The sequence below is a fragment of the Lygodium microphyllum genome, chromosome 16 (genome assembly GCF_053477565.2).
Source record: "Lygodium microphyllum isolate KBCC chromosome 16, Lygodium_microphyllum_v1.1.10, whole genome shotgun sequence".
NCBI classification, from domain to species: Eukaryota; Viridiplantae; Streptophyta; class Polypodiopsida; order Schizaeales; family Lygodiaceae; genus Lygodium; species Lygodium microphyllum.
The window spans coordinates 62,330,589-62,355,282 of NC_141150.1; the positions used below are offsets into that span (position 1 = coordinate 62,330,589).

Consider the following 24,694-nt stretch of genomic DNA (forward strand, 5'->3'; position numbering starts at 1 on the left):
GACATATAATAGCTATGCAGCTCATCATTATGCATACATAGATAAGATTGTGTAGGATGTGGAACCCACTTGTTTTGAGGATGTAGTAGGTAATGAGTATTAGGTATGTGCTATGGATGAAGAAATGGTTGCACTTATGGATAATGATACATGAAAGTTGGTGTCTTTACTTGAAGGCAAGAAAGGTACTGGCTACAAATGAGGTTTACGAGGTCAACAAGCATAAGTCAAAGCATAAGTCAGATGGATCTATTGAGTATTATAACACACGATTGTTTGCCAAAGTATATGCACAAACTCATGGTATTGAATTTCACAGGTTGCAGGTCAGGAGACATTTGGTACACTTGGAGCCATAGTACAGAGTAGGACAGGGACTCGTTAGGTTGGGTTTCTGACAAATCGACATGTTGTGGTTGATTTGGACTACCCCAACCAGAAGATGTTCCATCCACTGCCTCCAAATGTTGGACCTGGTGTTTATTTGGGTGCAGTGGAAAGGGCAACGTCTTTTATTACAGATGAGCGGTGGTATGGCATTTTTACAAGTGTGAATCCAGGTTTCCCTCTTTGCTACTTGTTTTTGAGCTGTTTGCTGTTAAGGCATTCTGTATTGTCCATTTTATAAACTTCTCTGTGAGTTGAAAGGAGAGTTCTGGTTTCCGTTTCTTGATATGACAATATTGATGATGCTTGCTCATGCGGCAAAGACATTTGTGCGAGCTGATGGTGCTTTCATTCCATTCGGGGACAGTTTTGATGTCTCCAAAGTCACAACTACTATCAAAGGGTAGGTGAGATGGGAGATGTTATAACTATTGACTTGCAAGCAAACATCAACAACATCGTGGGGAGAAGGGTAATAAAAGTTGGAAGAAGCTCAGGGCTAGCAGAAGGAAGCATCATGGCATATGCCTTTGAGTACAATGACGAGAAGGGCAATTGCTTTTTCACTGATTTCCTGATTGTGGGCGAGAACCAGCAGGCATTTGACAAAAGTACAGTTGTGGGCAAAAGTACAGATGTTAATGGCGAGGAGCTATCCAGTTGTGGGCTGGATCTTTATGGCAGGGATGCAAAAAGAAGATGGCTCTAATCCTTACAAGGAAGTGAGCTCATTCCTTTACACAGAGTTTAATCTTGTCATTTGAATGAATATGTACTTGGAATGGGCAGAGATTAATGATGCATTTGCTTTCCTTTCCAGTTCAACATCTTAACTTTGCGAGAATGTAGTGTAGCTCCTGAAGCGGTTTTACTCTGCGCCTTAGCAGTATTTTGTTAACTAACTTGTGGGGTATAATTGCTGGTGCAGATGGTGGAGCTTCTTGTCCAAATGGACTGTGTCGATTGTGAGAGAAGTGTGACAAAGGCCCTGGTTAACCTCAAAGGTACAGGCAGTTTGTTCACTTTAATATGTTATGCTGCATGTGAATGTAAAGAGATTTAAGGTGTTAATGAAGACTGTGACTTATGACGCTCGTTAATCAACTGAACTGATTTGGAGATCAACAAGATTAGCTAACCAACTGATGAGATTAGGGACGTTTATGTTGAATGGATCAGCCCAAACATTTCTGAATCCTCAAGTGGTTATTACCTATCAATAGAGCTGTTTGAGGTGTGTTAAATCAAATGGGCCAGAGCTTGAGGATGGGTATAATATAGTTTGCCTCTCCCATGTAGGTTAGCAGAATCATACAATGCTGCCCTTGCTATACTTCATGTTATTTCCATCTGGGTCTATGGCTTTTAAGCATAGGTCAGATCAATAAATTGTACATGTCTTATCACTATTAGGATGTTGCTAATAGGCTGATTTTTCTGCATGTAGGGAAATGTGATTGCTCGTGGGATTCTTGAATGGTGTGATGGAGCGCCTCAGGTAAGGAATTCTATAGTTGGCAAATGAAACTTGAATCTGCTCAAGCTAGAAAGAAGACATCTCTGAAAGAGTTGACTAGTTTTTTTTACCATTGTAGTTCAAGGTACAATGCTGCACTTGTTGCACATTAGCAAGAAATGGATCCCTTTTAAAGACTTTAAATTAGGCTTATTGGCCACTTGTTGCTTAAAGGCTTTACAAATAGCATCTCAATAATATCAGATGCTCTTTAAATCATGAGAGGAAGTGTAACTCTGCCAAGACCACAGCAAAGACATATTGTTTTTTGTATTTTAGATGACTCATGGAGTTAGATATAGAAATAATGAAAATCTTGAAGGAGCTTGAAGGAGACTGATGATGAAGTACTGAAACAGCAAAACACGGATCCTGAAGTGATGTAATTTGCAGATGAAGTAGGGCAGATCTGAAATGCAGCAATTGAGATGCTACATGGCAGTCCACAATAAGTGGTCAGCAGGCCTGCAGTGGAAATGCAGCAGCTCGACAGGTCATGTTGGTTGTAGCTGACTTGAAAGAGCTCAAACAGTAATACCTGAGGTGAGGATGATGAATTAGGAGAAAAACTAGTAGATAGAACCACATGTAGACTATCATCAATAGGTGGAGGGCAAGGAATAGGTTGCAGCAACCCCTGGAGCAGGTTGTGATGGTTGGCTGAGAGAGGAGCATCTTTGGCTACCAGCCCAGGGTGGGGGACAGGAGGCCCTTACCCTCGATTGCAACTAGTGGCAACTAGCTAGATATGCGGTGGCTCCCAAGCAGAAGCTCATGTTATTGAACACTATTAGGGGAAACCAAGGGAAAACAATTCCCTTTTCCACATGGGAAAATTATGTCAAAAAAACTTCTTGTGATTGACTATATTCCATCTTTGATTTGTAGGCTGCAGGAATAGAGAGATCATGAAGAATTTGGTCACTTCATGCGATAATCATGGCGAATTTGGTCAAGATATTCTGAACATCAGCAACCTCCTCGAGATTAAGGCCAACATGACTGCAAAGGATTCTGATCCATCTGATCAACCTGGCCATATCATGAATCAAGTGAATCAAGCTGATATTTCAAGGTCAGGTGGTATGATTAGCATATCCTTAAATTGGCCATGGACATCCATGCTACTTAGCGGATCAAGCCTAGGCAGCACTGGTTAAGAGCATGTGCTCCAGCTCAACAACATGGGTGGATCAAGAGGCATGATTGGTGATGATGATCTGCATAATTTGCATGATAACTTCAATTTGGTATCTTCTGTTGTTAGACATGTTCAAGTTTATAACTCAGCAAATCTGAAGGCTCCAAGGTAAGTGGAATGGAGGTTTCTTGTTCTTTTAGTAAAAAGCTTTCTGGGTTATGGGTTGAGGGTTGTTATACAAAACATTAAAAAAAGATATGATAGGGAAAGGAGAAAGCTTATCATGCTTTTGATGCATCTTTTTATCCCCATTAGTAAGTATGATACAATATGGTTCCATGAGCAAATAATTTAAATATCATTTCATTATTTGTCTTGTTGTGGATCATCAGACAACAATGACACCCACAGTCACAACATCGTCAATGGATCATTAGATTGTGACGAGGAGGATAGACTGGATGAGGAATCAGATGCAGCAGCTATTAGGAAATGCGTTGAAATTCAGCAAGCCATATCCATAGGAGCCACATCGTTTTTGCTGCAAGTATTTGGTTTATTTCATGGGCATATTTGTTGCTGTCATTTTCTTGTTCCTGGGATCTGTGAAGGGGTTCAGTACTAAGCCCCAGCCTTGCAGATACGATCCAAAGCAAGAATGTGCCCCAGCTCTCTTTACAGCGATTTTCACTACAGTTGCATTTATATTGGGAGCTTTGACGTCCATAGTGTCGGGATTTTTGGGCATGATGATCGCAACATATGCGAATGCTCGCAAAACTTTGGAAGCCAAAAAAGGGATAGGCAAAGTATTCAAAATCGCCTTCCAATCAGGTTCGGTGATGGGTTTCTTACTTGCTGCTAATGGCCTCATAGTTTTATACATCACTATAAAACTGTTCCAGCTTTATTACAAGGATGATTGGGAGGGGCCTTTTTGAGACCATCACTGGCTATGGGCTTGGATGCTCATCCGTGGCTCTATTTGAAAGGGTTGGAGGTGGAATCTATACCAAAACTGCGGATGTTGGAGCAGATCTTGTTGGAAAAGTAGAAAGGAATATCCCAAAGGACGATCCGCAAAATCGAGCGATCATTGCTAACAATGTGGGTGATAATGTGGGAGATATTGCTGGAATGGGTTCAGATTTGTTTGGCTCCTTTGCTGAAGCTTCTTGCGCAGCTCTTGTTGTGGCTTCCATGTCATCATTTGGCACAAATCATGATTTCACTGCTATGTGCTTCCCTCTACTCATTAGCTCTATGGGCATTGTGGTGTGCCTCATCACAACCTTGTTCGCAACTGATGTGTTTCAGATCTCAAATCTAAGGTATATTGAATCTACACTGAAGAGACAGTTGCTGATATCCACCATCTTAATGACATTCGGTGCAGCTTTTGTTTGTTGGCTGGCACTACCATCCACGTTTTACATATATGATCCTAACGGTGGTGCAAAGATGGTTCAAAACTGGAAACTATTTTTTTGTGTTGGAGTAGGGCTTTGGGCAGGGTTGGTAATTGGCTACGTTACAGAGTATTTCACCAGCAATACATACAGACTAGTCCAGGATGTTGCTGATTCTTGCAGGACAGGAGCTGCTACCAATGTCATCTTTGGTTTGGCACTTGGCTACAAGTCTATAATTGTTCCAATATTTGCTATTGTTGTTGCTATCTATGTCAGCCATACCCTAGCAGCCATGTATGGGATCACAGTTGTAGCTCTTGGAATGCTTTGTACCATTGCCACTTGTCTAGCCATAGATGCATATGGTCCCATAAGTGATAATGCTGGTATCGCAACCGGTCTCTGGATGACCATGATACTTTTTACACCTCTCTCCACAAGAAGTGCAGCCGCAGTATAGACTATGAGGCCGTGAAGGCTTTCAAGATGGACAGATTCCTCAACCATAGGACTTCTTCAAAGTCTAGCTTGCGGCATCAACAGCCCCTAGTTGACAGCACTTTGGGGGAGCGCTTTCTCAGATTGGTCTCCGTGATCCGCACTTTGGTGGAGCGCTTTCTCAGATTAGAAGAGATGAAATTGCAGATGCAGAGAGAGTCTGAGCGATTTTGTGATGATCTGGAGGCCAGCCGTACAACGATGTTCCTAGAGTCCCAGAAGTAGATTACTGAGATGTTTGCTTGGGCTCTGAGTAGCAGTAAGAAAACTGATGAGCTCTTGCTGATGATTGTCGGTATTTTGTTCATCATTTGATTATTCTAAATGTTTCTTTCTTCGAGCTGATTTTTGACTCTTAATGCTACGTTTCATATCATTTTATCTATATTACAGCTAATGCGTTGAAATTATTCCACGCTTTTTTTATAAGAAATGTTGATGGGATGATATTTCATTTCATTCTTATTCCAGCTATTGAAATGTTCCAGCTGATGTTTCATTATTATTCCAGCTGTTGAGTTGTTCTAGCTGATGTTTCATTGTTTCCAGTTGTTGTTTGTCTATTTTCAGTTGATTCGTCTGTTCAAGCTTATGTTTATTCTACTTGATGTTTTATCTATTCTAGCTAAGGAGCTGATGTTGCAGCTAATGTGTGCTCACTTGATGCACTTCTGGGGTTCCACTTCCAGTGTCTCGTGTCTCTCTTCTCTTCTCTCTTCCTCCGTTCCTCGTCTCCCTCGCGCACTGTTCAACAGGAAGTCTGTAAGATGCTTCAAACTAGAAGGAGAAGTTGGTGAGCCCATAAAAGTATGAACAATGAATTCCTTGTTTTCACCTACTCAATTTACTATCATATGGTGTAAAGAACAGGGCAAAAAAGGTATGTGTGTTTTGATGTTTTGATGTTTTACAAATGCGTGTTTTGATGTTTTACAAATGTCTCTTATGTTTCTAAACTTTGGTTTATTACGTGTACATAAAGGTAACAAAATCACAAACGATGGTACAAGAGATAATGGAACAATGAAAGCTAAGGAGGTCATTGGCCCTAATGTCTCTTCAAATCACGATACAGGTATATGTCTTTATTTCTACTAAACTTTGAAAATTAAAATTTGTGCATATTTTACATCTTGCTTTATTAGGTGATTCATTTTGAGATTAACTAGCTTTAATTAGTCTCTTTGTCTAATTCAAAATGTTCATAGTTATTCATATTTTTAAACTTTGAGTAATTGTGTGTATATATATAAATATAGATTAAAGAACAACAAAAGGTGGGAAAAGAGGTAATGTAAGAAAGGGAGATCAGGAGGTTACTCGCAATAATGTTTCTTCAAGTCAAGATGCAGGTACCAACTTTAAGGATAAAAAACTTGTACAAATTTGGTGACCCAAATTGATACAAAATATCTAATTACTTTCTTTTGTGTTATTGAAATTTTTCATAACCTTGTATTATCGTGAGCTTTGGTTAACTCTATGTATATATAGGTAAACAAGTTACTAAAGATGACACAAGAGACAATGCAAGAAAGGAAGACATTGAGATTGCTTGCCTTAACACTTCTTCAAGCCAAGAATCAGGTATTACTAGCTTTCTTACGTTGATAATGAGTCATTTTTTGAAATGGTTATACTAACTAATGATATTTGATCACTTGAGTATCAATAGGAGTGATACACATACCATCATATGATGATATCTATCGGCCACCCATGTTGAAATTTAGAGAAGAGGGTAGACAAACATTTATTACTTTGCAACATATTGGAGATTTAAGGGATAAAACAATCAAGACACACATGTGGCTTAATTAGTTTTTAGTTCTATGCTCCTTTAAAATTATTTTCATTTTTCTTTTGGTTGCTAGAAGTAGATGTTGATGTCTTAATTTGTTTAATCTATTTTGATCATTAGATGTATGTTATTGATCCTTAGAAATGATGACATTCTCTATATAATTTTCTAGTTAAAAAATTATTGTGCAATTTCTTGTTTGATATTAGCATGTCTAAGAGGAAGGGAAAAGTAGATAAAGTGATAAGGAAAAAAGAGAATTTCCACGGAATTCCCTAGTTGAAAGTACATATAAGTAGGGAATGTAAAAAACAGGAAAAAGAAGAGATTTCCTAGTGAGAGTACCTAGGGAATCACCTCTAGAAATTTTTTCCTATATATGAGATATTTCCTATATAGGAATTATTCCCTACATAGAAAATTTTGTATTTTCCTATGTAAGAAATATTTCCTATGTAGGAAATATTTCCTACATAGGAAAGGTCTTATGTGATTCCCTACTTATTCTCACTAGGAAATGTCCCATTTTCCCTAGTTTTTACTTTCCCCACTTATATGTATTTTCAAGTAGGGAATTCCATGGGGAATTCTCTTTTTTTCCTATATCGGGATCGATTGAAAGTTCCTTGTGAAGGGATGCAACCATATATTTGGTATTTTTTGTAAACAAAGCTAAAAGTTCTACTTCTTTCTGCTCCAATAAATAGGAGTTCCTCCTATGAGTAGGATGTAGCCAATATTAGACCTTTGAGTAGGGATGCCATCCCTAATCAACATCACAATATGCTTTAAGAGAATCTATAGAATGATAATGATACTTAAGACTGATATGATTGGTAATACCTTTTGTATAGTAGATTTGTCTTGCTAAGGTCTTCTAATGATCTTAGCTTGTATGATGCAAAGTATTTAGAGAGGATATGACCCATAAAGCAAAGATGGGGAGAGTGCAAGTAATAAGTTATTGGATGTGATCTAGGGTTTGAGCATGAAGTTCTTATGAAAGGAGTACACTAGAATACTTGAAGCAGTAATAAGAGGGGCATTAGTAGAAGAACAACATTTAAAAGAAAATTGATGTAGAAATAAATTGATTTACCTTTCTTCATGTATTCTAGCATAATGATGGCTGTATTTCACTTGGACATAAGAAAGACAAGTACTTTCCATATTGGAATGTGTAGCACTAATAAATTATTTGGTATAGAGAGAAGCTTGTTCATAAGAAGCTGTAATAGAGATATCATCCACAGAACACCCCAAAATGATGAGGAAGTCATTTTTGTTAATTATATAGAGACTATAATTAGTCCAAACGTAGTGGAAATTGTTTTCTTTAAGATAGTGGTGAATCTTATAGTATCACTACTTTAGGTTTTATTTCAAGCCATAGAGAGCTTTGTGAGCTTAAGGTCCCAATGAATAAAGGCCATATCAATGTGAGGAGAAGATTAGGTTCAATAAAGCAATGGTGATAGAAGGAAGTAATGCTGAGAGTACAAGAATATGCATTTGCATGATCAATACCATGTGTGTGTGACCAAAACCTCAAGTGACAAGTTGAGCCTTAAACTCTTTCGTAATACCATTTGGATTGTAGTTTTTATGTAGAATCCATTTCCTAGACTTGACATTCTTGTCAAAGGTAACAAAACCAAGTACCATGTATTTTTATGGTGGAGGACATCAATTTTATCATGCATTGCCGAATGCTAGTCCTCATGGTGTGGTGCTTCTAGAGCTTGATAGATATTTGGACTATCATCGTCTTGGAGAAGAGATGGTAACTCAACATCCAGGCTTTCTAGGCATGTGTATAAACTGACTGACAAGGCCAATGGCATAACTTAAATCTGACCTTATGATAGTCATATAAATCAGACTTCCTATTGTTCTCTTGAACATGGTAGGTCTTCTATATGATTCCTAATATCAGCACTCAACTTCACATTTTCCTCCAATGGCATTGAAAGAGGCTTACATGCTATCATACCATCCTTGGACGACATATCCGCGCTATACGACCTTTGGGACAGCCATGTACGACTACTACAAGGATATAGAGGTATAGCAGCATGCAATTGTGACATATATTAGCAGTGTCTCAAATGGGACGCAAATAGCGATTGTACTCAAAGAAAAAAAAGGCAGGAGTGCGACATTTTTCATGAAAGAGCGAAAGAGATCGTGCTTTGGGAGAGGGGGAGGGAGAGGAAGAGAGAAAGAGAGAGAAGGAGAGCTTCTCAATGCCATCGCCGCTGTGGCCACCGTTCGTGAAGAAGAGGAGGAAGTGCACGAAGGAAGAAGAGGAGCCATCACAAAGAGGAGATGAAGAATACATCATCGAGCATTTGCAGTGATGAGTACATTGCCCCCTCTTGTTTTGTTCTTGTTCTTTCCTATTTGTTTTGCTTGTTTTTATTGAGAGTGAGGCGCATTGAGGGAGAAAGAGAATAAATGAGAGAGGGAGAAGAAGAAAGGAAAAGGAAGAGAGAATGAGAGAGAGAGAGAGAATGAACATGGGAAGATAATAAAGAAAGAGAGAAATAGAGAGGGAGGGAAGGAGAGAGGAGAATGAGTGAGAAAACATGAGGGGTGGAGAGAAATAAAGAGAGGGTTTGTTGCGAAGAGGAGACGAACAATCCATCCTCCTCTTATTGGTTTGTTCTTGTTTTTTTTTCTTGAAAATGAGGTGGATTGAGGGAGAAAGAGACGAAATAAGAGAGGGATAAGAAGAAAGGAAAAGGAAGAGAGAACGAGAGAGAAAGAATATGCATGAAAGATAACAAAGAGAGAGAGAGAGAGAGAGAGAGAGAGAAAGAGAGAGAGAGGGGGAGGGAGAGAGGAGAATGAGTAAGAAACATGAGGGCGTGGAGAGAAACAAAAAGAGGGTTTGTCGCAAAGAGAGAGAATAAACATAAAAGATAACCAAGAAATGGAGAAAGAGAGAGACAGAGGAGAATGAGTGAGAAGAAACGAGGGGGTGGAGAGAAACAAAGATAGGGTTTATCTCGAAGAGGAGACGAACAGACCATTCTCCTCTTATTGGTTTATTCTTTTTCTTTTTCTTTTTCTTTAGAATGAAATGCATTGAGAGAGAAAGAGAGGAAATGAGAGAGGGAGAAGAAAAAAGGAAAAGGAAGAGAGAACGATAGAGAGAGAGAGAGAATAAACATGAAAGATAACAAAGAAAGAGAGAAAGAGAGAGAGAGGGAGGGAGAGAGAAGAATGAGTGAGAAAACACAAGGGGGTGGAGAGAAACAAAAAGAGGATTTGTCACAAAGAGAGAAGAAACAAAAAGAGGGTTTGTCGTGAAGAGAGAGAATAAACATGAAAGATAACCAAGAAATTGGGAAATAGAGAGGGAGAGAGAGAGAGAAATGAGTGAGAAAACACGAGGGGGTGGAACGAAACAAAGAGAGAGGCAACAAAGAAAGAGAGAGAGAGAAAGAAAGAGAAGGGGGAGACAATATAAAACAACAAGCACAAAGAAATATGCAAAGAAAGAGGGAGAAACAAACAAAGGGGGAGAAAACCAAGACTTTTGTTTTGTTGAGTTGCAAGAGAGGAAATCCCTTCTCAAACAAATTAAGAAAGAAAAAGAGAATGAAGAACAAAAACCAATTGTTTGTTGTAACGTAGAAAAAATGGAAAGCGATGATGGTCATGATGTTCAAGATCGTGAGGCGTATCTTAATCAGCATGTCCCGTGTCCTTCCTCTCAATGCAAGTTGGAATTAGACAAAAGCCTCCCTTGTCTATAGAACACATTGTCATAACACTGCGCTTCTACCACTGCAATCTTGAGGGTGGAGTTTTTTGCCAAGATTTTAAACTCTTTAGTCAGCTTCATTATGAATTTATTTTCCATTGTGTGTATCTTTTGTGTTTGCATTTGCATGACACATGAGCGCATGTAGTTATGCTAAGCACAATTTCTTCAATGCATTCATAATTTTTTTTGTGGGAGCATTGCTCAATTGATTGCATAGCATGGTCTCCAACTTGCAAACTGCATGGTGATTGGGCATGAGGTTCTTTTTAAAATCATGTTCTTGATAAAGCACAAAGCATGGAAAATCGGTCCACATGAAGGTTTCTGTTTTGAAGACTCGTGGATTTGAGGAAAAAAAAGTAATTCAAAGTTGTGAGTGCAGCAAAGTGCATGGTGATTGGGCATGAGGTTCTTTTTAAAATCATGTTCTTGATAAAGCACAAAGCATGGAAAATCGGTCCACATGAAGGTTTCTGTTTTGAAGACTCGTGGATTTGAGGAAAAAAAAGTAATTCAAAGTTGTGAGTGCAGCTGATATGGCTCTTCATAAGCAACATTGGATCAAAATTTTAGCAGTTTATGAAAGCTAAATTTATCCACTCATTTCATGGATATTTAAGATACAAGATATCTTGAAAGAAGACTGGTTTTGGCCAAAGAGACAATGTGTGCATTGATTATGTCATGTACACAACTTGCAGCATTGTACAAATTTATATTCAGTTTTGACAAAACTTATTGGGATTATACATATATCTCTTTTGGTATTAATTGAAATACGAAGAAAGAGACTGGTCTGAATTTCCACCAAAAAACATGTTGTTGTACTTCGTGTAATGGAAAGGTGTTTAATACCCATGGATAATTTAAAGACAAATACTAAGATGTTATACCTACAAAAGTGTCTTGAAATCTGACTAAACATGTCAACCCTTAGGAAAACAATCTTGATTGTTAGCAAGCTAAAAGCTTAGATGGAAACGAGTATGATTAGTAATATTGAAAGCTACTTCAACCAAAGAATAATCCGATGGGAAAAAGTGCTGCTGACCAAACTGATGCAGGACTGACATAATCAACGATGTCAGAATAGCAATGTTTAAAGAAGCATGATAAAAACGCAAAAAGCTTTGAGAAAAGCCGAGAAAGAAAAGCTACATGAAAGTTAGATATGGCAAAGGTTATAAAATCATAAAGAAGATCATCGACGGGAAAAGAGGGTGACAGAGGATGAGGACGAGGAGGAGACGACATGGAGACCATTGTCATTGCCCTGGACGAGGTAACACTCGTCAAAGAGACTGAGGGACTTACTGTCTAATAACAGGAAGAGAAAAAAGAATAACAGCGCTCACCACATATAATGGTTGACTCTTCTACTCCATTGAAATTTGTTGTCCCAAGTACATCCTCGGACACTAGTGGCCTTTGATTTGGTTCTAAATTTTCAGAAAAGCTCACAACCAGTGCTCCGTTTGGTGGTGAGCTTCTCAGAATTACAACATACAAGCCATCAATCTCTTAGGCCTTATTCATCTATTATATATCATCATAACAGCTCTAGTACTATTGGCATCTTTTATAAGATAAAGCCCTAGCAAAAACACCGGTAACCTTGTAGATTCTCGTAATGTTGCAGCATAGTATCTCCATCGCTAAATCTATCAAGTTTGCAGTGCTTGCCATTGCCAAGGTCCTCGTGATGATGTGTGGAATGGGGTGCTTGCTTTCCACCAACTGTGTTGGCATACTCAGCCTAAGCGGGATCAAGTTGCTTAGCAAGCTGGTGTTTATGTTGTTCTTACCATGCCTCATATTCACTGCCCTTGGATCAACTACTATCACATTAGATAAGATGTTGGATCGACACCTTCCTCAACAAGCTTCTCCGCTTAATTGTTAAGATAAGGGACAAAATTTTTCATAAAGCTTCTAAAGATCTATACATTGGAGTCTAAAAATTCAATATCCTCTTATATTGATTGTTTGTATATGGCAGTTTACCACTATGAGGTAAAATCTTCTTCATTGTCACCTTCACGAAGATAAATAAAGGACATGAATATGAGATAAGGCCACAACAAGGCCAAGGCTTTAGCAAGTTCAAAACTTTCACCAAAGCATTAAAACAAGGATGCTTTGTCATTGTACTAATCGTCCAATTGATGCATATCAAATTGCTCCCGCATACTCATCACATGTCATCTTACAATTGTGTTATTCTCTATCCACACCTTCTCTATAATACCACTTTACTTCTACATTTTTGTGCTTATACCATGGAGTGGATCTCTTACCTTGGAAGATTGTTTCTTTGTACCTTATTCCCAAATACAAAGCAAGTTTGAACATTTACATGACTTCTTCCAACATACCTTGCCCACTAATGTATTTGATTATTCTACTCCATGTATTTGCCTTAAGTTGAGTACTCTTCATCATTCTTTGCTTCCATCTCAGGTAGTGTCCTTGTGGCGAGCGACATTCACAAACCCCTATGCGAATCCCGTGGGACACGTAGTGAACCTAACGTGAAAGTGTCACTTCTGATTGTTGAGATAGGAGACTCTTCAAAAACTCCACCCACTTCATCATCAAGTGCTTCTATGCTGCATCAAGAACAAGAGCCCATGCATGGTGCAACCAAGGCGATTGAGGATGTGGTAAGTGAACATAAATTATTTGATGGCCGGAATGTCTCAGCTTATCTTAAAGCTTTTGAAAGCCAAATGCACTTCTTTGGAGTTTCTACCAACTAGAGTAACTATTTCTGGCTTGTTATGCCTGCTTTGCAGGCCAGAGTGACTAATTTATTTGTGCAAGATTCAAATTGGAATGTCTTCAAGAAGGTGCTTAAAGATGAATATTTTTTGGAGGATTATGGTATTGTTATGCACAAGACATTCAGAGAATGGGTCTATCAGCCCAACAAATTACTTCTTGCTTCCGAGTTATTGTGCAAGTTTGAAGAATGTTACAACTAGTTGGATGTACTTGAGCAAAGAGCCCTAAACTCGAAGATAGTGGAATTATTCTTGCAAGTGACTAATCCTACACTTTAGGATGAGTTGGGAGAGCTTATTAAAGACCGTATGCAACCTATGGGGTTGAAGACAGATTAGAAAGATGCTATTGATGCAGTTTCCACATTGTTGAAGAGGTGGAGATGGAAGGATCACTTACAAAACGATATGCAAACACCTCTAGCGATGTCTTCTCCCACCTCAACTTCTCCTACTTCTCTTGTTGCTCCTTCCACTTCTTCTCCTACTTGTCATCCTCTATCTATGCCTACTTCTATGCGTATGCCTATGCTTATTCCTATTGTGGTTGTTAGACCATCTGCCAAACCAACTGTCGAAGACATGGTGGAGGAAATTTCAAAGAACTTGAAATATCTTCAAATTAAGATTACTAAAAGAGAACTAGAACCACTTAACCTAGCTCCAACTTCTATCCCAACCTCTTCTACTCTTATGAATTCTTCTAGAAATGATCTTGTTCACCATTGCATATGGTACGATAGTCCAAACCATGAGTGCAAGGACTATCAAGATTTTGAGGGGATGAAAAGACTGAAGTTGGTGGTCTGAAGGACAGGATGATATGTGTCGGAGATACAGAGCAACCGCTTAAAACGAATTTTGGCAGAGGAGGTATGAAGAAATTATTGGAGGAATTTCTTTTGCACTCTACTTATGTGAAGAAAGAGGTGGTAAAAGAAGCTATTGCCTATGGACTTCAATTGGAGTAGTTGCCGAAAGATAAGTTTCCTTTATAGTCCTATGCACTACATGCACAAAAGAAAGGTAAAGCTTCATCATCTGAACTTTTAACCATAGGAGATGAAATAAAAAAAGGGAGTGGATGGAATGATTGCGTAGATGTCTTTTCTATCTATCCTTACATTGCAAAATCTCAAGGATTTAAAGCACTTGTTGAAGAAAATCGAAAAAGAGATAATGATCAACCTGAAGGATCAAAGAAGGCGAATAGGAGGAGTGAGCGAGTTCTTCTGCCTTCTTCTTCAAGACTGGAGCAAAGTATGACTGATGTACAAAAGCCAAAAGTATAAGAAGACCGAAAGGCCTCAAAGACAAAGAAGCCGAAAAAGCAACATGGTGTCAAGCTACTATCGGACATCGAGACATCCATAGACTTGAAAAAGGTACTTGAGGATCGAATTCTTAATTGCAAAATTGAATTTACACTTGGAGAAGTCTTGGGTATTTCCAAAAGAGAGTTTCATCATGTTATTGTTGACATCATAAAAAGAAAATGACAAATCATTGAAGAGCGTGTGCAGGATATGATCCATCGAGAGGCTTTAGTTGTAGCCGAGGCTATTCTCTATGCATTGCACATTGAGGAGATTGATTCTGAAGAGGAGACTATTGAGAAGTCTATAGATAGAGCTCTATGCATGCAGTCCAAGAAGTCTCTTTATCCTTTTCTTCAGCTCGTATAGTATGATGAGAGCGAAGATGTGCCTAGATTGGTACCTTATAGCCATTTTTCTTAAAGTCACTGAGCTCGTGCAACTACAGAAATTGTCGTCAAGCTTCGTGAGACTGAGACTCCTTGTGTTTCTCTTTTGGATCATGGCTCCAAGATTAATGTCATAGTGTGAGGATTATATGATACTGGTAGATGGCCAGTTGATGTGGATCATGGTTGGCGCATGCGTGTGGCCAACAACACTGCAGGAGATTTGTATGCTGCTTGTTGAAACCTGAAGATTTCTATTGGAGATGTGGCTGAGTCTTATCATTTCTTTATACAAAACTCTTGCTCTTATCCTATTATTTTGGGGAAACCATTTATTGCTGAGTCTCAGATGGAGACTAAAGTTATGGATGATGGGTCTGCCTATGCACGGATTCGAAGCAAGGATGGGAAGAGAGCCGTCTAGTTCATGACCATTTGTATCAATCATCAACGAAATAAGGATTCTTTGAGGGATTTCCCTCTTCCAACAGGAGAGCCGGATTTTTGCTAGGTACCTCTATGTTGTGAGATGATGGTGGTATGAGTCAGGGAAAGTTCTCACCTCCTGGTAGCGGCAGTTTTCCTCATGTTTTTATGGTGTATCCACTGAAATTACTTTGTGTTTTTAGCATATTTTTGATATGCCTAGAGATGCCAAGAAGTATGTAAAAAGAAAAAAAAAGAATTGATGATTGTAGGTGTTTTGCAGAAATAAGGTCGAATAGATGGTCACTATGATGGCCTTTCATGCTGAAATACCGTGGAAGAACTTTTGGTATTGCTAAATGCTAACAATCAAGAGTTGTCATTCTCAAGCGATGTATTGTGAAATTACTGATTTCATACTTCAAAAGAACTTGGGTGCTGAGGATTCTCAACAAAAAGTATTCCTTGCTGACATATTTCAGCAAAAAGATTTGGGTGTTGTTGTTTATATACAAAAAACTTGTGTTTACTATGGTATTTCCAACAAGGGTTGAAATTTGCAGGTTGTAGCAATGAAGTTAGAGTTCAAACAAAATATAAGATAGTTGAAAAGAAGGTTAGACCAGTTGCAGGACCGCTAGCTTTGGACAGTGATGAGATGATTAGGAGAGCTGCTATGCAACCTCCTTTGCGGGATCCTATAGGAATCGAACATAAGTTTTGAGCTGAAACATTGAAAGAGATGAAGATTGGGACGAAGATTTTTTGCTTCCTGAAGAGGTAAGATGTTTTGAAGACATGTTATGGAGACATGAAAAATCTTTTGCTTTCTTTCCACATGAGATTGGATGCATTGATCCTAGGTTTGTGATAATCTATGGCCTATTCATGTGTCGAGAACTCAATTGCCCAAATTGGTAGGGATTTTGAATGAGTGGATCAAGATGGGGATTCTAGAACCATCTAAGCTCCATATTCCAAAAAATGGTTCATAGTTCCTAAGAAGAATATGACACTTCGATTCATACAGGACCTACGACTAGTAAACAAGGTCACTATTCGAAATGTTGGTGCAGAGCCTATTATAGATGAGTTTGTAGAAGCTTTTGTTGGACGTGCTATCTATTCACTTGGAGATCTTTATTCTTGATATGATCAGTTCCAGCTTGTCCTTGAGAGCATAGATTTGACTATGATGAAGACACCTCTAGGACTTGTTCGAATGTGTACGCTTCTGCAAGGAGCTACTGATTCAGTTGCCCATATGATGAATGGGATGAACAAGGTTCTACGAGATTTTATTCCTGAGCTTACTATGCCTTTCATTGATGACTTACCTATCAAGGGTTGTTTGGAAGAAGAAAAAGATGAATCTTTAGACGACCTTGGATGCAGTTTCTTTGTGGCTTTACATATTAGAGATGTTGAGAAGATTCTTTGCAAATTGGAAGAAGTGAATTTGACCTTGTAAGGGTTAAAGTCTATTTTTGGAGGTAGAGAAGTTTTGATCGTTGGACATATGTGTGGATATTATGACAAGAAGCCTTCTCCTGCGAAGGTTGATGCCATAGAGAAGACTACAAAGAGTTGTTCTTCTACTTCGGAGGTTCACAGGCTTCTTGGAGCTTGTGTGTTTTATCTTATTTGGATTCCTCATTTTGCTCATATTGCAAATGATCTCTACTAGCTCTTGAGGAAAGGGCAACGTTTTTCTTGGGAAATAAAACATAATAAAGCCATGAAGAAACTGAAAAAGTTATTGAGAGCTGCTTCGACTCTTCGAAAGGTAGATTATGAGTATGGGAGACCTATTGCTCTTACTGTTGATACTAGTCCTATTGGTATTGGATGGGCTATTGGCCAAGACAATGTTCCAGATATTGCCATGTTTTGGTGGATTGGGTACATAAAATCCATGAATCTTGAGTTCAGGCACATAGCATGTAAAGACAACCCGATGGCCGATATGCTTTCACGAGCAAGGTATGATGATATGGATTTTTCTTGCATTGATGATGCTGATGATGGGGTTGATCTTTCATCCATGCATGCTGATCCTATTTGTCATGTGTTTGCTTTGGAAAGCTTTGATGAGACTTTGTATACATGAAAGTATTTGCGGACTAGCCATTATTTAAGTACTATGTCCAGATAGGATGGATGGAGTGATGCAAACTTCAAGAAGATTAGAAGAAAAGCTTATGTTTTCTTCTTGTGAAGTGGGCTACTTTGGAAGCATCCATGAAAGCGAGGAGGAGAGCCATTGAGAGTTGTTTGTGATAGAGCCTCACAGGTGGGGATCATGAAAGAATTCCATGAATTCCATGAAAGTCTTTGGGTTGAGCATCGAGCTGTTTGGGCAACCTATGAGAAGATCAAAGAGCGCTATTGATGGAGAGGTAGGTACAGAGATATCTCAGAGTTTGTTGAGACATACCTTATTGCCAATTGTTCTCTTCAGTGAGGCATAGAGATGAGCTTCATCCTACCCACTATGTATTCATTATAAGTGGATTCTTGACTTGATTACTATGCCTGTTGGTTTATGGAAAATGAGCTATATTGTTTTGGCAGAAGAAGATCTCACAAATCAAGTGGAAAGAAGAGCATTACGGACAAAATCCACTTCAGTGGCTTGTAAGTTTCTTTTGGATGATGTTATTTGTATGTATAGATGTATTGAAAAAGTTACTGCAGATAGAGATGAGTTAAATGCCGATGAGGCTAGGGAGTCTTTCTCTTGCCTTGGCATTAAACTTGCTTTTACTTTGGCATATAATCCAAAGGGCAACGGGAAGAGAGAAAGAGGCCATCCGCCAATTGTTAAAGCCTTGGCCAAAGCATGCAATGGACAAATTCGAGGGTGGCCTAGGATGTTGCCTTAAGCCTTATGGGCCGATCATGCTACTCACAGTGTGACTACAGGTTATATGCCAGCTGAATTGATGTATGGAAAGAAGCCAGTCATGCCTATAGAGACTTGCACACTTACTCGGAGTGCCTTACCATGGCAGCAAAAAGAGACGAGAAGAGAAGATCTTTTGGATCTTCATATTTGTCACTTGGAGAGATTACCTGAAGATATTGAGAGAGCAATTCAAAAGCTTAAAGAGGCTAGAATTTGCAACAAAGACCACTTTGATAGCAGACAGATTGAGGCGTAAAGAGATTAAAGAGGGAGATTGGGTGTTGGTCTATGACAACAGTCTAGACAACTAGTATAGTGCTATCCACAAGGTTTCTAGATGATAATTTCTTAGTAGAGCTTGATGGTATAGCCTTGCAGATTTCGATTGTAGGGAAGAGAATCAAACTATTCAAAAGAAGAGATGATGCAGGCTATGTAGTCGAGGAGTTGGATAATGCAATTAATGATGGACTTGAACCAAGAGATGATGAAGAGGAAGATGTGGACATTGCAGATACTTTTACAAAAGATGAAGAGATTGCATTGACTGTCGAGCTTGGCAGTGATGATGATGGGTAGTTGTGGCCCATCTAGAGGATGTGCAGGTTTGGAGGGGGCAGATGTCGTGATGCTGCATGTCTACCACTGCAATCCTAAGGGCATAGTTTTCTACCAAGATTTTGAACTCTTTGGTCAGTGCTATTATGAGTTTATTTTCCGTTGTGTGTATCTTTTGTGTTTGCATTTGCATGACGCATGAGCACATGTAGTTAGGCTAGGCACGATTTCTTCAATGCATTCATAATTTTTTTTGTGGGAGCATCGCTCGATTGATTGCATAGCATGGACTCTAATTTGCAAACTGCATGGTAATTGGGCATGAAGTTCTTTTTCAAAGCATGTCCTTGACAGGGCATAAAGCATGGAAAATCAGTTCACATAAAGGTTTCTGTTTTGAAGACTCATGGACTTGAGGAAAAGATTGTAATTCAGATGTTGCGAGTGCAGAAGATATGGCTCTTCATAAGAAAAATTGGATCAATATTTTAGCAATTTATGAAAGCTAAAAGTTATCCACTCATTTCATGGATATTTAAGATACAAGATATCTTAAAAGAAAACTAGTTTTGGCCAAAGAGACAATCTGTGCATTGATAACATGTAAACCACTTGCAGCATTGTAAAAAGTCATATTCAGTTTTGAAAAAACTTATTGGGATTATACATACCTTGAACAAAGGTCTCTTTTGGTATTAATTGAAATATGAAGAAAGAGAGGGGTCTGAATTTCCACTAAAAAACATGTTGTTGCACTTCGTGCAATGTAAAGGTGTTTGATACCCATGGATAATTTAAATACAAACACTAACATGTTATACATACAAAAGTGTCTTGAAATCTAACTAAACATGTCAACCCTTAGGAAAAAAATCTTGATTGTTAGCAAGCTAAAAGCTTGGATGGAAATGAGTATGATTAGTAAGATTGAAAGCTACTACAGCAAAAGAATAATCTGATGGGAAAAAGTGTTGCTGACCAAACTTATGCAGAACTAACATAATCAACGATGTCAAAATAGCAATCTCTGAGGAAGCATGATAAAAATGCAAAAATCTTTGAGAAAGGCTGAGAAAGAAAAGCTACATGAAAATAGATATGGCAAAGGTTATTAAAGCATGAAGAAGTCATCAACGGGGAAAGAGAGTGATGGAGGATGAGGATGAGGAGGAGACGGCATGGATACCATCATCATCGCCATGGACAAGACAACACTTGTCAAAGAGGCCAAGGGACTTACTGTCTGAGAGCAGGCAGAGAAAAATGAAGAGTAGACCTCATCACATATAATGGCTGAGTCTTTTACTCCATTGAAATCTGCTGTCCCAAGTACATTATCAGCCAGCATCGGCCTCCGATTCAATTCTAACTTTGCAGATCAACTCACAACTAGTGCTCTTTTTGTCGGTGGCGAGCTTCTTAGAATTACAACATACAGGCCATCATTCTCTCAGGCCTTATTCGTCTAGTATATATCATCATAACATCTCCAGTACTATTGGCATCTTTTATAAGATAAAGCCCTAACAGAAACACCGGTAACCCTGTAGACTCTTGCAATGTTGCAGCACAGTATCTCCATCGCTAAATCTATTGAGTTTTCCGTGCTTGCCTTTGCCAAGGTCCTCGTGATGTGCGGTATGGGGTGCTTGCTTGCCACCAACCATGTTGGCATACTTAGTCCAAGTGGGATCAAGTTGCTTAGCAGGCTGGTATTTATGTTGTTCTTACCATGCCTCATATTCACTGCCCTTGGATGAGCTATATCACATTGGATAAGATGTTGGATTGACACCTTCCTCAACAAGCTTCTCCGCTTAATTGTTATGCTAAGGGACAAAATTCTAATAAAGCTTCGAAAGATCTATACATTGGCGTCTGAAAATTCAATATCCTCTTATACTAATTTTCCGTATATGGGAGTTTACCACTATGAAGTAAAAACTTTTTGATTGTCACCTTTGCAGAGATAAACAAAGAACATGTAGATGACATAAGGCCACGACAAGACCAAGGCTTTAGCAAGTTCATAACTTTCACCAAAGCATTAAAACAAGGATACTTTGTCATTGTACTAATCATCCAATTGACACATATCAAATTGCTCCTGCATACTCATCACATGTTATCTTACAATTTTGTTATCCTCTATCCACACCTTCTTTATAATACCACTTTACTTCTACATTTTTGTGCTTATACCATGGAGTAGATCTCTTATCTTGGAAGATTGTTTCTTTGTATCTTGTTCGCAAATACAAAGCGAGTTTGAATGGTTACATGACTTCTTCCAACATACCTTTCCCACTAATGTATTTGATTCTTCTACTCCATGTATTTTCCTTAAGTTGAGTACTCTTCATCATCCTTTGCTCACATCTTAGGTAGCGTCCTTGTGGCAAGTGACATTCATGAACCCTCACGTGAATCCCGTGCAACAACATACGATGCTTGGGCAAGTTTCAATCAAAGATCATAGATTAGGTGATCTCAGACTTTGCACAAACGGTAAGAAAAATGTGTATCAATCATGTCTTATCTTTGCAAACTAATTGAATATCATATACAAAGCATTAGACGTGGTCATAAAATTTATAGAGGGAGGTGATGTCTCGTCCCAAGGAGGAGGGCGCCTATTGTGGCTAGTTAGAAGAGTTCGTGGGCGTGCAATGGTTGGAGTGCCTGAGCCAATCCACCACTTGGAAGGTACAACCCAATCTATATCGTCAATACCAAAGGAGACATGTAGCCTTTCAAACTTTCCTATAATCTTGGAGCTTTAGATGGAGGCAATGAGCAATGCATTAATATCCATGGATGCTGAGACATTTGATCCACTAAGAGTGGAAGTATCCATACCATTATATGATGGGTGTTGAGTATCTCACCTAAAGACATTGCTTACACTCCTAAGTGTGCAAGCAAAATACGGATGAAGTTGTGAGTGTGATCGAGTTGTTTTAGGTACCTTCCGCGTATGCTTCGTTTATTTCTTTTTGGCACCATTATGAAACAAAATTGTGCTTTTTCAAGGTGTTTTATGATTTCTTTCAAGTTACTAAAGTATCATACATTACCACTTGGAAATACCATACCTGAGTCTCATGATGATGCGTGACATGTTTTACGAAAGCTTGGCATGGACTACAATGACATCCATGCATGTGTTAACAATTGCGTGCTATTTTGAGGAGAGTAAGAGACTTTGGAGACATGTTCAAAGTGTGGTTCTCATAGATATCGACAGAACTTGCAAGGGCAAACCATCCCTCAGAAAGTTCTTAGATACTTTCCACTTATCCTCGGTATACGTCACATATTTTGTATATCAAACATGGCGAGCTTGTCAACGTGGCTTGCACAGAATAGATCCAAAAATTGAATCCAACGAATATCAATGGCTTCACGCGCACGGAGCCACATTGACTCTACCTTTCCAAGCTTTGCATGAGAGCCAAGGAATCTTCGGATCGGTCTTGCTATGGATGGCGTGAACCCATTCAGTCTCTACTCAACTTATTATAGTATGTGGCATGTAGTCCTTGTTAACTACAACATCCCACCAAGGCTTTCTAAGAAGAAATGACACTTGATCCTTAGCTTGCTCATTCTCGACCGCTACAAAGTTAAGAATATGGATATTTATCTATGTTCATTAGTTGATAAGCTTAAGATTTTGTGGGAGGAGGGGGTCACCATGGAAGATATGAGCAAGCGCGATGGTCAACGGTCCACCAATATACGATCCATTTTCACATTGTGGACCATGCATGACTTTTCGAGATTCGGGGAGGACTCACATAAGTAGTCTTCCATTCTTGTTGGTCATATCTATCATAGCTCATTCAAGTTTGTGTTCACTAAATATAGGTATTGGTACAGGTTTGGTTACCTCAGGTTATCATGCATGTCTATTGTGTGGGCCACAATTAGACTCTGGAAGGTTATGAACCGTGAACAATATGGTATATAAAGGACACGCCTCTTTCTTGCCAAAGCTTTGGTCATGAACTGAGGGAAGGTTTTCTTAGACAACCTCCAGCAGGAATGAACTCCCAAAGCTCCTACGAGTTGAAAATTGTCCACACGAAGTCGTATCCAAATAGAATGCAACGGTTCTTGGTTTTCTATGAGTTACCGTACTTACAGATCAACCACTTGCTGGATCTCATGCATATTTTCAAGAATGTGGGTAGCTTACTAAGGGACCACATCACAGGAAAGAGAGACACTGTAGGGATATGAATGGATTTGAAGGAGGTAGACAAGATGGAGGCACTTTGGTCACAGTCAATTGGCCACAGTCGAGTACTGATGGTTGCTTGCAATTACCTCACGGTCCTTGGGTTTTGTCCACTAAAGAAGAGCGCATTGTGAAGAGAATTATTAGGTCTATTTTCACAGGTATGATGCGTTCTCTTAGATCCACTTTTTCTAAAGATGACCAACTATAAGGGCTAAAATTCTATGATTGGTATAAGATATATTAGGTTTGTACTACAAATAGATTGTAAATGGCCTGCATATTTCACTATTTGGAGTCTAGTCGGTGTTAGTAATGCTTTTTCATTTGTGGCAATTTATACTACCGATCGTGATCATAGGATGCCTTACTTCGGAAATACGCAGGGCGATTTATAGGTTGTGAAATTTAGTACAATGAATTTCACAAAAGGAGATCAAGACATCCTTTATTGATTTTGTAAGGCAAGGAGCAGTGGAGATAGTCTGTCTCTTTGAGAAATACGTGGCCACCAGCATGCTCACGATACAAACTTACCTCGTGGTGCATCTTGTAGATGAAGTGGAGATTCTGGGACCCGTCCATATGAGATGGATGTTCTTCTTTGAGTGATTCATGAAAACCCTAAAAGGCTTTGTGCGACAACGAGCTCAACCAGAAGGTAGCATGGTTGAAGGTTGGTTGGTGTCTGAGGCGTTAGTGTATATTTCATAGTGGCTACCAATGGTGGATTCAGACAACAATATGCTATGGTCATTGAAGGATGATGATAGACTGATTGGAAATGTGGTGGTTGGAAATGGGGTAGAAAAAAGGATGGATGCTATAATGGAGGAGAAAGTGAATCATTTTTGTATGTTGCACCATGTATCCATGGAGACGCGACAAAGAGGTTTTCCACAAGCTGGATGATGGAGTGCATGCGTGCGTACATTGTTAATAAACATGGATCTAGAGCTATGCTAGCTATGACGGATTGAGCTTCCAACACCTTGAGACTTAGGATTTGAAGCTCTTCTAATCCAAGAGAGACCAAATTAAGGTGTGCAGGGGAGTCTAGGGTCAAAGTACACATCCAAACCTTAAAGAGAGAACTACCATACCAAAAAGAAAAGGGAGACTTGAGTGCCATCCCACTATTAGCATCATAAGTTACATTGCAAACCGTCGCTATCCCCATACTTTTTTAAACTATAAAGAAACTTACAAGTGTCTCTATAGTTCTGTTAACTACAGTGTTAATAAACTCACTTATAATTTTACGTGTAGTTTATAAAAGCTAAAGTGTGAACTTTTATGAATATCTAAATGTGATCCTTCTACAACTTTTACGTAGTTTCGATGTTATAATATGCATGCTCTAGCAATTTTCACGTTGAGATGGGCTTTTCTATTTTTCACCAATACCCAGCAAGCCACCAAAAGGAAAATATAAATTAGGGATCATGGGGCTTAATGAAGACTATGGACACTATGAATAATCTCATAGTATCAGACCCTCTTGTTCAAAAACCCAACTTAGAACAACATACTATCTTTGA

General features: G+C 38.9%; 1 protein-coding gene and 1 pseudogene across 1 annotated transcript; both read left to right on the forward strand.

The window, feature by feature from the left end:
- The first annotated feature begins 349 nt into the window (after positions 1–349).
- Positions 350–6,775, forward strand: LOC148022907 (uncharacterized). The gene is made up of 5 exons (XM_087695275.1): positions 350–560; positions 5,710–5,834; positions 5,937–6,029; positions 6,449–6,541; positions 6,630–6,775. Exons 2-5 carry the CDS (start codon positions 5,771–5,773, stop codon positions 6,773–6,775), a joined length of 396 nt encoding a protein of 131 aa, XP_087551401.1. The 5' UTR covers positions 350–560; positions 5,710–5,770.
- Positions 443–4,916, forward strand: LOC148022908 (pyrophosphate-energized vacuolar membrane proton pump 1-like; annotated as a pseudogene).
- Positions 6,776–24,694: the final 17,919 nt, after the last annotated feature.